General features: G+C 38.7%; 1 protein-coding gene across 4 annotated transcripts in view; it reads right to left on the reverse strand.

Annotated features, from left to right (window-relative positions):
* SUGCT (succinyl-CoA:glutarate-CoA transferase) overlaps positions 1-14141 on the reverse strand; it is a 318249-nt gene extending 304108 nt beyond the window's left edge. For all 4 annotated transcript variants that reach the window (XM_027675845.1, XM_027675843.1, XM_027675841.1 and 1 more), the window contains exons 1-6: positions 13961-14141; positions 10655-10706; positions 10488-10561; positions 8481-8566; positions 7620-7670; positions 3225-3345 (exon numbers count right to left, since the gene is read on the reverse strand). In XM_027675845.1, coding sequence (XP_027531646.1) covers positions 3225-3345; positions 7620-7670; positions 8481-8566; positions 10488-10561; positions 10655-10706; positions 13961-14126 — 550 coding nt within the window. In that variant the 5' untranslated portion in view covers positions 14127-14141. The remainder of the gene's footprint in view (positions 1-3224; positions 3346-7619; positions 7671-8480; positions 8567-10487; positions 10562-10654; positions 10707-13960) is intronic.
* Positions 14142-14193: the final 52 nt, after the last annotated feature.

Here is a 14193-nt window from a genome sequence, read left to right on the forward strand (position 1 = left end):
ACCAGTCTTTAAGCCATGTGTTGATCAGGTTGGTTCTCCTGTTTCTTTCAGCACTCTTCCCTGCTACTGAAAGGATTGGAAAAAACACCACCTGTGCTCTTATCCCCTCAACCAGTCATTCCAGCGCCCTGAAGGCCTTTTTCATTGTCCTAGGACTTTTCTCCTCAACCTCATCACTGCCAACCTGGACACCCAGAAGTAGGGTGGGTCAAATCAGTCCAGGGAATCTTCTAGTAATATCCCTTATCCAGGCCCCAGGGAGGCAGCCGACATCCCTGTGGGATAGGTCCGGTCAGCATATGGGGTATTTAGTTTCCCTCAGAAGCGAGGGACCTACAATAATTACCCTTCTTTATTTCTTAACAGCCATAGTTGTAATGTATCTGGTTGCTTGACTTGCTCCAGATAGATCTTCACCTTCACTATTTGCCTGACCCTCGAGTTCCAGAGCCTACTACCTATTCCCGTCTTCCTATCTCTCTTTGAAAAAAAAAAAAAAAAGGCACACAAAAGTTATTAATTGAATTGTAATATCTAGAATTAGGTCACAGAGCTTTTAGAAATCAATCAGGAATTCTTTCTTCCTAGATAGGTTTTCTACCTGATTGTCCCAAAAAAACTTACTTCATAAGTATCACCATCATGCCCTCTCTGTCACAGACGTACATTTGGTCCTAGTCTGGTTGCTTCTTTTAATATGCTTAGATTGAAGTTTTGTCATCTCCTGCCTTGACTTAAAAAAAAAGTCAGATCAGAAATCCATTAAGGACATTAGACTTTGTTCCTTTATTCCCAAAAGATGAATTAACCTTAAATAGGTGTGCCTTGTCACCTATTGGGTGTCCAAGACTTAAGCAACCATAATTTAAGATCCCAGTTGCTTTATAGATCCCTGACAAACATCACTTAGCTGTTACCTCCCAAACACCTTCAACCTCAAGTTATCACAGTTCACGAATAAATAAAAAATAATCTTTATTGATGTATTTTTTAATCTTTACATGTTTTCTATTATGTATAACATAACTGAAAGTTATGCATTACACAAAGCTCTAAACAGCAAGATTACATGACCTTTGTTCAACTTGTTTCGCAAGAGGTGGAAGCAGGAGCAAGTGACTTAGAAGTATAGAGGTGCTGTGTTCATACAAGTATATGATCAGAAAAGCCCAGGCTGACCTGGAGTTGAATTTGGCAGAAGACATAAGAAGCAACAAGAAAGGACTGCAAGCAAATCAGCAGCAGAAAGGAGACTAGGGAAGACATGGACCTACTGCAGAACAAAGGATGTGAAGAAGGCAGATGTATTTAATGCTTTTTTTGCCTCGGGATTTACCAAAAGAGATGGCTCTCAGATGTCCTAGATCCCTGAAACTAGAGAGAAATTCTGCATCAAGGAAGACTTACCCTCAGTTGAGAAAGTTAGGGAGCACTTAAATAGAGCATCTAAAAGTATGCATCCTTTTAGCAGAGGAGGACAACAGTATTTTGTGATGCATTAAGAAGAATATCATGAGCAGATCAAGGGAGGACATCCCCTCTTCTCAGTGCTGGTGAGGTCACACCTGTAGTACTGTGCATGGCTCTGGGTTCCCCAGTACAAGGCAGGTGTGGACTTACTGAGGCAAGTTTAGCACAGTCACAAAAGTGATTAAGATATTGGAGCATCTGACATACGATGAGAGGGTGTTGTGGTTTAGGAACGGTATTCCCCAGTTTAGTGTTCCCACCGAAACACTCCAAACCACATGCTGCTCACTCACTCCCATCCTCCCTCCCTTTCCTGTGCAGTGGGATGGAGAAGAGAACTGAAGGCACAAAAAGTACAGACCAGGGGCTGAGATAAGAACAATTTACTGGAAACAGCAATGAGAGAAGAAAACAGTAACAGCTACAATATCGATAACAGAGGGAACCAGCACTACCTGACCCCTCCCCTCCACCACACTTACTAGACCAGAAGGGACCCCTTCCTCCATTCCCTGCATATGACCTGAGGTGGTATAGAATAACATCTGTGTCATAGCCATGCCGCCTCCTGGCTACTGCAAAATTTAACTCTGTCCTGGCCAAAACCAAAGGCCAAGCTACCTCATGTAGACTGTCGCTTGGATGTAATTTTCATCATTTTTCATCATTATGGGTACAACAACTAAAAAAACCCAAACAAACAAACAAACAAAAACCCACCTAAAAAAAAATTCCAGTTGTGTGATTATATGCACAAACAAATGCGAAAGACATTGTGGCAACTAGCCACTGACCAACGTAAACATGTATTCAAAGATTCTCAGCAAACCCTGCATATAACCCTGCTCATCATCTTCAGACATTTGCCACACAAACATGATAAATACGTCACAAGAGACTAAAAAGCTATTTGAATTTTGATTAAATTACATCCATACCCAGTAACTAAAAAGCTAAAGCCATTTATTCTTCAGAAATTCAGAGGCATAACAGGTTCGTAACTAAGATTTTAAACTCATCTAAAAAAACCATCTAAATATATCTGTAACTTCTGTTTTACATCAATTTCATTGTAATATTAGAACTTTAATTCTAGTACTTAATGAAGATTTTTTTGAGTTGATTTTATCTGAAGTTTTTTAAGTGTTTTTACAGACTTAAAATTATTTTTAGATGTATGCAGTTCCTGATATTCATATGTCTGTTTTCTTTTCATTCTTCCCAGCTTTTTAAAGTACCTACAACTCTTCTACCATTTCAGTTACCAGGCAGTAGATTGTAGCAAAGCCACGTAAAGCTACCATGAACATGTAACTGCACAATTCTGAAGAGAGAGATACTTCAGAGCAGTAAAGAACATTGAGATTACCAGATTTAAAACCTGCAATATGTAAACAGATTCGGCAGAACTTCTGGGAGGGGGAAAAAAAAAAAAAAGAAATCTGAGTTTTCAACTAGCTCAAAGCAAAATCCACAGAGGCCAGCCAATCCCAGCTCCTTCAAAATCAGTAGGAACATGTAAGGGTGGCATGGTAACATCACTGAACAACTTGTAAGCTGTTGACATGGTTGCTGCCTCCCAGTTTTTCTGTACCTGTTTCTGAATTGAACAAACTCACTATCTTTCAATTTATCTTAACTGACATCAAAGTAGCATAATTCTACGTAACTGTATGGCTTTTTTAACACTTTGACTGGAATAAAGGAAATAATGAACACAATTGAAAATAATTGAACATAATTAAAAAAAATACCTGTTATTGAACAGTACACTATGTGAGGAGCAATATTTTTAATGTCTTCATAACCTAAACCCATTTCAGCCAGTTTCCCAGGGATGTAGTTTTCCACAAAAACATCAGATGCTGCTGCAAGCTTTAGAAAAGAAATGGATGAGTAAGATTTGTTAATTAGCTTCCAAAATTTCAATACATTCCTATGTATTATGTAACTTAATTTTAAAAACTCAATAATCAAAATGGCTCTAGTCTTTCTAATAAGAGAAAACTTACAAGCCTAGAGATATTTTTTTGCCTGTTAGACTATGCATTTCTGCAAACTACATATTAGAGATGCCGCGTATCGAGAAAGAAGACTGTCAAAATCCTAAAGTGATTAGACAAAACTGTGATATTACACATTGATGTGATATTATCACATCAATCTCCTATAGCTTGACAACAGTTTACAGAACAATCTTCATCTATATACTTGCACTTACCTTGAGAAAAAGGAGGTAGAAAGAATGTATCTTCATCCTTCACTTCTTTTCTACCTTAGAAATAATTTTAATTGGTTTTCATTTTCAAATCATTGATTACAATTAGACCAGCTTCTATAAACTAGTGTCATCATAACAACAATCACATGCACTTTTGTTTCAGCGTGTCAACTGTTCAGCTAAATTTAAGGCCAAAGAAGCTTCCAAGTCTGCAAATATTTAACAGGAAAGACAGAAGAAACTGATTCTTATTTAGACAAGGCAGCACTCAACTTATAAATGTTTTAATTTGATGCACAGAAAAGACATTAATAACATTTATAGTAACTACATGTGGCATATGGCAAAGGTGCATTTTAAAATGTGTTAAGGCTATGTCAAGAACCTGTAGGACTACAATGAAATAAGAAACAGATCCTTAATTAGGGAAATACAACTGGTACAAGCTCTAGGTTTTAATAGTATGCCCTTATGAAAAATAAAGTTAAGGAGGTTTTATTTTCTATTTAAATTCATCGCAGTTCACACGTAAATACTTTTTAAACTGGTAATGCTACAGCCTTAGCCTAATTCATTCAAGAGACGAAACTGGTTAAAAACTGTATATTGTTTTCGCCAGGATTTTATAATGTCTGCAAATTATAGTGATTGTAAGGGCTAAGATGGTTTGAAAGTTGTTGTCCATCTCATATTGAAGAACTATCATCTCCTACAAGCCACTGAGGAAGAAAGCATGACACACGGTACTGTAACATGATGAGCACCATACCTCTGGACTTGGTAACATACATGGCATGACAATGATGAGGATACAATGACTTGGGTTTAGTTTAGCAAGGTATATACTCTCAGAGAAATGAATTTTCAAGACATCCTACAAGTGCTGCATCAGCTCTACAGCTAAAGCTTTCGTGGTACTTGGAAACAGATTTTAATGCATAAAGGCAGCATTCTATGTATGGTACTTCTTTTCATGCTCACTGAACCCACAATTCTGCCATTGTGGAAAATGGATTCAGACTCTGATTCAAACAAACCGTGTGTTCTTAAAACTCAAAAGAATTTTCAGTCTTAATAGGGTTTTAAGTCCATTGTCAACTGAAATGTCACACTTTATGCTCTACAAATCCTCTAAATCACCTGTATTTTAACATCATCTAACATAGCGCTGCAACACAGACCTGAGTTGGAATACTATCTATTCCAGATAGGAACTGATATGCTCAACATCTATGCCTCAGGAAATAAAAACTGGCATCACTCATGCCAAAGTAGTCATTATATTGCATAACAAGTAATAATGCTACTAACTGGTTTAAGCAAACTATACATACCTTTGGGAAGTTTTCTTTGGGTTTTTGTTGGGGTTTTTTTGGTTCATTGTTCGGATGGTTTTTTGGTGGGGGGGGGTGATTTAGTTTTCACAAGAACTCCACAGAGGAGAATGTGCATACGCACACACATGAACATATATATACACACAGAAAAAAAATATATATATATGTGTATTTGTGTTAATAGTTTGCTTTATCAAGTAAGAGAGCATGCATGAGATGCATTGACCCATCAGCTAAAAGTAGTGGAAGAGAAGAAGTGCCATCAGCTCCCAGCCAATCAAATTCCCCCAAGTCCTTCATGAATAGATAAGTTAATTAGTTAAGACTAAATACACAGAAAAGTATTCTCAAGGTTCTTAAGTGAGCTTCTGACAATAAGTCTTGAATAACATTCTAAAGAGATATTGAGCCATATTACTACAAAAGGATGCCAAAGTATGGGGCTGGTGCATATACCATCACTGAAGAGAAAAAAAAATTATATTCATTCAGGAAGACATACAAATATTTGGAAGGCAATTAACAGCGAGCCAAAAACCATTAGAAAGAAAAACAGGGCTATAAGTGACACAGAATGAAGAAACAGAAAAGAAGACCCAAGAATAATTTTGTGGAAATCACCTAATCACATATGAAACAACAGACCCTTGCAAAAATCTTTTCTAGTGCTGTGCCAAAGGATGAAAGGCAGCAAGGACTCCTGATTAACAGATTTCATCAGCTCACTTGATATTACTGACTGAAGTATCAAGTCTGTGCTGTGTCATACAGCTGAAGACTCACCAGTCCTGTTCTTAACATGATTCTAGACTGAGATTTGCCCTCATCTACCTATGTAAAATTTCTGAGAGAGTGAAATACAATCTATTCTAACCATGCTACCTTTCTTAAGAAAAAAAAATTATAACCTTGTTACATTTCTTTGTAGTGTTTAGGCTCGGACAAAATTCATATTTATGGATGAGGAACCAGTGTCACAAACCTGAATTTCTGCTTGTCATCAGTTACTTTACAGACGTGAACACTACCTTTTGTAGTAACAAATACAATACTGAACAATTTCAATTCTATACACATCTGTCCTGATATAGCAGGAGGCAACAGGAAAAAGCCTGATAGCCAACTTTCCCTTTACACATACTTTACACAAACAGAAGTTCCACTTGAGATGCATAATAGAACGTTAAGACCTCTGCACCAAGTGCTTTCAAAATATATCACTCTAAATCAAGCAGAATGATGGACAACTCCACAAGTAGAGTGACACTTAAATAATGCCTCATCAGTTCATGATGTTGCTATATCACATAGGGATGCCATTGATTTAAGGAACAGAAATCTATAGTGATGATTAAAGCAACTTTATTAAAGAATACAAACTGTTTTTATCTCCAGCTCATCCTGACTCATAGGTCCAGCTGCCTTTAACTCTTCGAACACTGCCAGCCCACACATGTGTAATCAGTGGACACTGCATAGAGTAGTTTTTCTTTCACCATTTGTAAAGGTCAAGCAACTAATTAGTCTTCTTATGCGAGAGGAACAATTTTTATAGCCCTTACCTAGAATATGACTAGTTTATTCAAAAAGACGTCTGTGTTATACCATGAAAAATAACAACAGTTTCTGTTTCTAAATTTTTTAGAAGATAAACATACAACTTTTTAAAAAAATCAATAATAAATGGTTCTGTTCTGCAAAAAGAAAAGGCATTCCAGAATCCTTGACTTATAAACTCCAAAGATTTCCATATGAAGTACCTTTTACATAGCTAACAAGTCACAAGTATCAGAAAACTTAATCTATTTCCATTTCAAGCAATATTCCCAAGAGAAAATACTACCAGACAAATTCCACTTATTGCATGACATATACAGTCTCATTGTGAAAAAGTGATTGGAACTGACACTGAAACACACAGTAACAGAAGCCAGCTGTTAGTACTGCAGGGCTTAAAACACAGCACTAGCAAGTAGCAGGTCTTATATTTCTCAACAAATAATAAAGGGATGACAAAGCACAAGTTTCACAGAATGGGAAATATGATGCTTTTAATAATTTTTAAATAGAAAAAAATGGATCACCTTTGAAAGACTAAAGTCAAAGACTGAAAAAGAAACAAATACTAAGTTTGACCTACAGGACAATATTTCTCAGAAAGAGATACAGCTACTGAAGTCATGAATACACTGTAACATTCAAAAAACTTCAAATACAGTATCTCCTCTTTCTCGCTGACATCGTAAGATCAGTCCATCTCGAATCTTTCTAATGAAGTAGTACACCAAAATCAAATACACCAGCAGTAAGAAGAAAGCAATAGGCTATTAGACCATTTCCTGACAATATTTCATTTGATGACTTTGATGACGTTTTTGTGCAAATTTTATATCTAAAATCATTAGAAGTTACACTGAACATTGAGTCTAAAGGCACAGAGGCTATATACTGTAATTTACCAAACCAACTGTGTACATACATTTTTTAATTATCAGACTTCAAATTAATACTTGAAATGCAGAGTTTAATCTTTATTACTCAGTATAACAACAATACAATATAGGTACACTTCGCACACTATCAAAACCTACCTCTCTGATTAGCTTTGCTCCTCTGGAATCCTTCATGTCGATAGCTATACTCTGGGGATTAAAAAAAATACAACAGTAATTTATGTGAAAACCCTTCTGGTGATAATAAGCCTCTTCTAAACATAACCAACAGTCAAATTCACACTGCAGCTAATTTGGATAAGTAAATTGTAACATATACCCCAACTCCTTCTGCAAAAAAAAAAAAAATTCTCTCAGTAGAGCAAGCTGAACTGTCTCACCAATGGATCAGACAAGGTCTAAAACAAGTCTGACAGATGTGCAGCTGGGAGCTGCACCATATGCAGTCTCTTCACCATATATTTGCACAAGACTTAGCACCGCAAATAGACACGGGGACACCAGAAACATTTGTTTCAATGGCAATAAGCCATTAAACAATTCAGGTATATCATGAAACTTCATGTTAATTCCGAAGTTTCACAAGCTACCTTTAGCCAACCTCACTGGTATAATGCCAGCACTCCTGCAGCTCCAGGTGCCAGCTGATGCACATCAGCTGACCTGATGCACCTGAAGAAAAGGATCATTCAATTAAAATAACCCTTATTGTCAGCAGGTTTCATTTTCAGTCAAGTTGCACCAGCAACTGAAGACTGGAAGAAGCACTTTTGCTTTTTGAATTTGCCTCAGCTATCCACAGCACCATACCAGAGATATGCCGCCTCTTTTGTTCAAAAGCACTCTCAATTATTCTCCTCAAATTTATTCATCATAACTTAAGGCCAATGTAACTATCGCTCCACTATATATATGTTAAGAATCCAACTAAGAAGTTTTATATATTCAGTTGTAGTTACAGAAAACTTAGGCTAATGTTCAATTCCACCCTCCATTTACCTTTTTATTTCTATTGACACTGAGAAAGTAAACACTTTCTGTCCCAGCAAAAGGTGGGCCCCAGGCTCTTGTATCATCGCCAGCTCCTGAAAGAAATACCATCACGGGTTCATAGTTTTCCAATATCACATTGCCAACAAATAAAAAGAATAAAAAGCTTTCCTCCAACATCCCATTTAAATCACCTAAGCTTTATCTAGCAGGCAGGACAAATACTAGTTTATAATATATATTTTCAGTTATTTATATCAAAAACAACCTAAAAGCAAATGTAACTAAGCAAAGTGAACAAAGTGTTTGCTAGTGCTGGGATTACACTTAGTCTTTAAAATACTAATACAGCCACACACCACCACTGTATTTCCAGGGTTTTTGGTTGCTTTTTTATTTGTGGGTTGATATTTTGGTTGTTTGGGGTTTTTTGGGGGCTTCTTTGGGGGTTGGGGGGTGGTAGGGAGAGAGGAGTTGGGGTTCTTTTGGTGGTTTGTTTGTTTTAACTTAAGCAGAGTTCCAATGCCATTCTTTTAGGCAATGTGGAAGAATTTAGTAGAAGCTCTTGCTGGACCAATTCACAGTGCACATGGTCAATAAGCTATTCTTGAAACACTCCAGACACAACTTCAAGATACCACTGATAGGCAACAACTGATTAAGCTTCATGCTGCAGAAACAAAAAGAAGCACTTGCTACAGCTAGTGCAATGACCCATCTCCAGCTCTTCCAGAAATCCTGCCTTACGGAACAGAAACAAATTACCCAGAGTCCAATCAGAGAGAGCTACAGAAGTTTCTGCATCTGAAAACACAAACTCAAAGGTTGTTAATGAAGATCTTCATTCAAATTCAGAAGTTTCCCTTTTCAGGGAACTCTCATCTCTATGCAGAAATACCAGATCCCGGACTTTAAAGATACAACTACCGCATGCAGAAAATAACTGTTGTTCACTTTGCATGATTACGAAGAAAAATTTCTCCAACAAGGTAATGTTTAATTAACAACCTGAAACTGTACTAGAATATTAAATTTTTTCTCAGGAGACATATAGCATGCCAGGTCATGCCTTGTATTCTACTAGTCAAAATTCTTGCCAAGACCACTAAATCTGTATATTATTACAGAAAAGCAGTGCCAAGAAACAACATATCTATTTTAAATGCTCCTACTACCTTTCTTCCTTGTAACATTAAAATGAAAATTAAAGTGCCTGTCATTTTATCAGTAATCTAATGCTGAGTAGTCAGATGTATTCCTATTTTAAATTATCTACTTTTCCTCCGAGGGAATTGAGATGAAGATTCTGAATTCTCAAATGGGCAAACCACCTTTTCCATAACTATTACGTAACTAATTGATGGAAGGATTTGTGTGTTCTCAAATTTTGCATGTTAAACTCTACACTTAAAACCCTGTTTTAACCTTCTTATCATGTTACAAAAAACACCCCATCATACATGTAAGCATTCACAAGCCCAATTTAAAATCGAAGTAAAGTCCAAACAATTAAAACAAAATCAATTTAGCTTTGAGCAAGGCAATAAGGCACTTAGTAAGTGATGACTCAGTACTGCTTTGAATATTAATATCTAAAAAAAGTCACCTGACCTTACAACTTCAACCTTCTCACCTCATTTCTAAATATAGACATAGACTATTTCTGACCAAAACGCACCTACATGGAGCACAATGTTAAGCTTAAAGCAAATAGATCATACCTGTATAAGCAAAACAAACCTACTAATAACCAGTTCTTTAACACGACAGAAAGAGTACCATGATAGAAAAACATTCCTCAAACTTGAAAACAGCTATTACTTAGCACAATACCATTCACAAACTGTCACAAAAAACACACGATCAAGAAATAAACATAGTATTGTCTATCTAAATATTTACAAAAGTTTTCAGTGTTCCATTGTCATTCATATATTACTTAAAACACATAAACTACTATTTGTTAAGCTAGCCCACATTCGTATTATATCTAAAATGGACAAATAGAAATCTTACCTGGTCTTTCTACTTTGATAACTTCAGCCCCTAGATCTCCCAAATTCATTGTGGCAAAAGGTCCTGCAAGCACCCTGTAATATTAAAGAAATATTGTTTTCTTAGTTTTTCCAAACAGAATATTTGCATCTAGACACACTGTTCCAAATTACAGACAAAACACAAACCTTGTTAAATCAAGAATTTTCACACCATCCAATGGCTTTACATTACTAGGATCTGTCAAGAAACAGAAAACAGTGACTTTTATCTTAAAAAAAAATGAAATTCAAGAGTCTTTCTCATTGGTTGTCTGAAACACTGTTTTTATGCCACTGTCCCCTCATCTCCCTCCCCAAATACAGGATAATAATCTCCAGAGAGATTTCTGTTAAACAAGTTAATAAGTTTTGGATTTTAATACAATATGCAGATTAAGGAGTATTGTGAAAACATGCCTATCTAGGAATGGCCATGTGTTTTGCACTTTCCAAGCCTTTAGGAAAATCTCAGGCTGCCACCTCCCTTCAGTGCTGCACACCTCCGTGAGTTGCAGGTGTTGAAAAACAGTTGTGCTAGGTAAACACCACCAGCCCTCCAGTAGAACCTCAGTCTTATCAAGCCAGGTGCACTGTTTGTTTCAGTGACACTATGTTTACCAAAAATATGTAAACAGCTTTACTGAAGAGCACAGCTCCCCAAAAGTAAAAATATATACAATTTCAATTAAAAAAAAAAAAGTCCACCTTCTCTATTCTTTCCATGCCTTTTAGAGTTGCACCTTATTATTTAATGGCTCACACATCCTCATCCTGAGCCGATATTTAGGTTCGCTACCCGCAGCTGAGTTGCAGGAATCCATAAAGATATTTCTCAAAGAAGCTACCAAACATCAAGATTAGCCTGTATTTATGCATATGTATTTATGCATAACTAAAACTGATGAACCCTTACTAATTATCATATCACTCACATTATGGCATCATCTAACACTTCATTCAGGGATTAGGACTCTTCCATAGTTGGAACAGAATAGGAAAGCACAACTTGGAGACAAACAGACCATTGTGAATTTTTTTTAATGCCAATAAATAACAGATGTCCACAATAATGAAGAAATGTGAGAAAGAGGAGAGATAAAAAGTTTCCTTTGGAAAATCTGAGGAAAATAATAGACCTGTTAGTTTCTTCAGACCAGAAGATCACAAATGCTCACAAAGAAAATATACAGGACCTAGATTTGCATTTCAGCAAGTCAATAATTTGCTGAAACAATTAAAATAGAAAGTGTTTTACTATCAGAGAAGCAGCAGTTCCAGTACACTGATCCTGAGTACAGGAATGCTATCTATTGCAGGAACATAAAGAAACAAAACCATATCACAAACAGACACAAGAGACCAGAATTGATCAGTATTACCTAGAAACATCTCCTGGACTTTTTTTTGGTTAATTTTTGGTGTTTTTTTTCCTTTAATCACTAGCTTCCAAAGTGGGTGTGTACCCCCCAGAGTTTTTTGTTGCAATTCTGGCACAATAGTCTAAATTTTCTGAAAATGTGAACTCACATTTTCTCTTGTACTTTTGCTTTTACTTATTCCAGTAACTTGATGACTGAAAGAAAAATCCACTCTCCCTGCTCTAACTATATCCTATATGTAAACTCTCAATTTCCATGATGCTTGAATTTACTGCTGTGATGGTTTCAGTCTAGGCCTTCCTGGAGACCAGCTTGTAACCAGGAAGGAACTAGGAAGGTGAACACGGAAGTATTCCATGCTATTCCTTTACGTAACCTGGGGTATAAATAAGGCATAGATAAGAGAGCTCGCTCTCTTCCTTTCCGGCGAGGTTACAGAATAGTGGGTCCCTGTCTTGGTCTGGCTTATCTGGAGCTGAGGCCTACAGTGACTGCTGTTGTCTGCCACGTGTGAGAGGAGAGTACTGGGCTGCGTCCAGCCGTCCTGCTTCTCTCAAGGCAAGTGGTGAGATCTTGCCAGTTCTTCAGTTTGCTGGTTACCGGGTTTTTAGATCGTGTAGACCTGTTTTGTTTTTGTCCCTTTTTGTCCTATTTTGTCCTTTTTCCCTTCTCCCTTCCCCTCTTCCCTTTGGGAAGCTATTTAGGGTTTCTGGGGTTATAGATATATATAATATTCTCACTGTATATATCTCTTTCATATGTAAAATATATATTTTTGCTAGAACTTTGGCTGCTTGGGTTTTTTTCCTTCCCTCTCTGGGAAGCAGACTCTGTTGTCAAGTTTCGGAGACTTGGCAGGAAGCCAGCTCGAAAATTGCACAACTGTGAATTGGACTATCATATGTATCTTTTATAAATAACTTCGATGAAGAATAAACCGACCCAGTTACTCTTGATATGATTTACATTCTTTAGTTAAGCTCAGTAAGCTATCCCAAGGTTGGCCTAACCTAACAGTATGAGTAAGGAACAAACAGAGAACAGAAATTAATTTTCATCTCATATTCACAAATGATTTCCTTTATACTTTTAAGTGACAGAAAAGGACACCGACAAGAGAGCCAATTAACACATTTTTGCATCAATGCAAATTAACAGATCTCATTCCAATTACATTCAATTCCAGAGGACATGGCTCCTCAAGTCTATTGTCTCTACTTTGACTGCACAATCAATATTTTTTACTTTATCCATGCAGCAAGTTATAATCAAGTCCATCACTACTGTGGATTAATTCATGATCAATGGGTACATTCCAACGTACACACTTGATACTTTCATCGTGGGAGACAGAACTGCAAACTTCCTTTGATTCTAATGCCACTAACGCTATTGTTATTATTTTTCTATGTCACTGAACGAGAGAAACGTGAAACTATAGAAGAATTACTTTGTTGCAGCTTGGGTTTATTTTCCTTCATTTAAAAAGAGAAAAAAAAGGCACAACTGTACAAAGTTAGATTTTTGTAACCTTTGAAAAAAAATCAGGCCTGAAACTGGGCATCTGGCACTTCCGCCGCCTCCAAGAGCCGAGGCTGTCCCGAGAGAGCCGACACGATCCGTGCCACAAAAGCTCCGGAGCCTCCGGCAGCGCGCACGGCGGCGGGCAAAGTCCGGCCGCGGGCAAAATCCGGCCGCGGGCAAAGTCCGGCCGCGGGCAAAGTCCGGCCGCGGGCAAAGTCCGGCCGCGGGCAAAGTCCGGCCGCGGGCAAAGTCCGGCCGCGGCGATCCCGCTGGGAGCCCCGCTGGGAGCCCCGCTGGGAGCCCCCTGAGGCTGCAGGAGTTGCTGCGCTCGCCAGCAGCGCGGTGGCTAAGTGCCCCCGTCCGCCGCCCGCCCCCGCAGGTGTCCCGCAGGTGTCCGTCCCGCCCGCCCCCGCCACAAAGTGAAGCGGCTCTGACCCCCGCCCCAGCCGCATTGCCCCAGAGCCACGGGCAGATTACACGGGCAAGGGGACTCAACGCGGCGAGAGACAGGAGGCTGAGGAGGAGCAGGAGGAGGGCGCGGCACGGGTACCTGCGGGGGAAGCGCCTCCGCTCCGAGCCCCGCCGCCGCTGCCGTTGCCAGGGGAGGCGGAGGCGGTGCTCAGGGCTCTGGCGCTGCCGCCGGCAGCTGCGGAACACGGGCTCCTCCAGAGCCCGCCGCAACGCCCGCTTCCTCTTCCCAGCGCGGCGCGCAGCATCTCCGCCACCGGAGCCACCACTGACCGCCTCGGCGCAGGCGCCGCCGCCGCCGCCGCCGCCGCCGCC

This window comes from Neopelma chrysocephalum, unplaced genomic scaffold (assembly GCF_003984885.1).
Source record: "Neopelma chrysocephalum unplaced genomic scaffold, ASM398488v2 Primary Assembly neopelma1_26, whole genome shotgun sequence".
Taxonomy (NCBI): domain Eukaryota; kingdom Metazoa; phylum Chordata; class Aves; order Passeriformes; family Pipridae; genus Neopelma; species Neopelma chrysocephalum.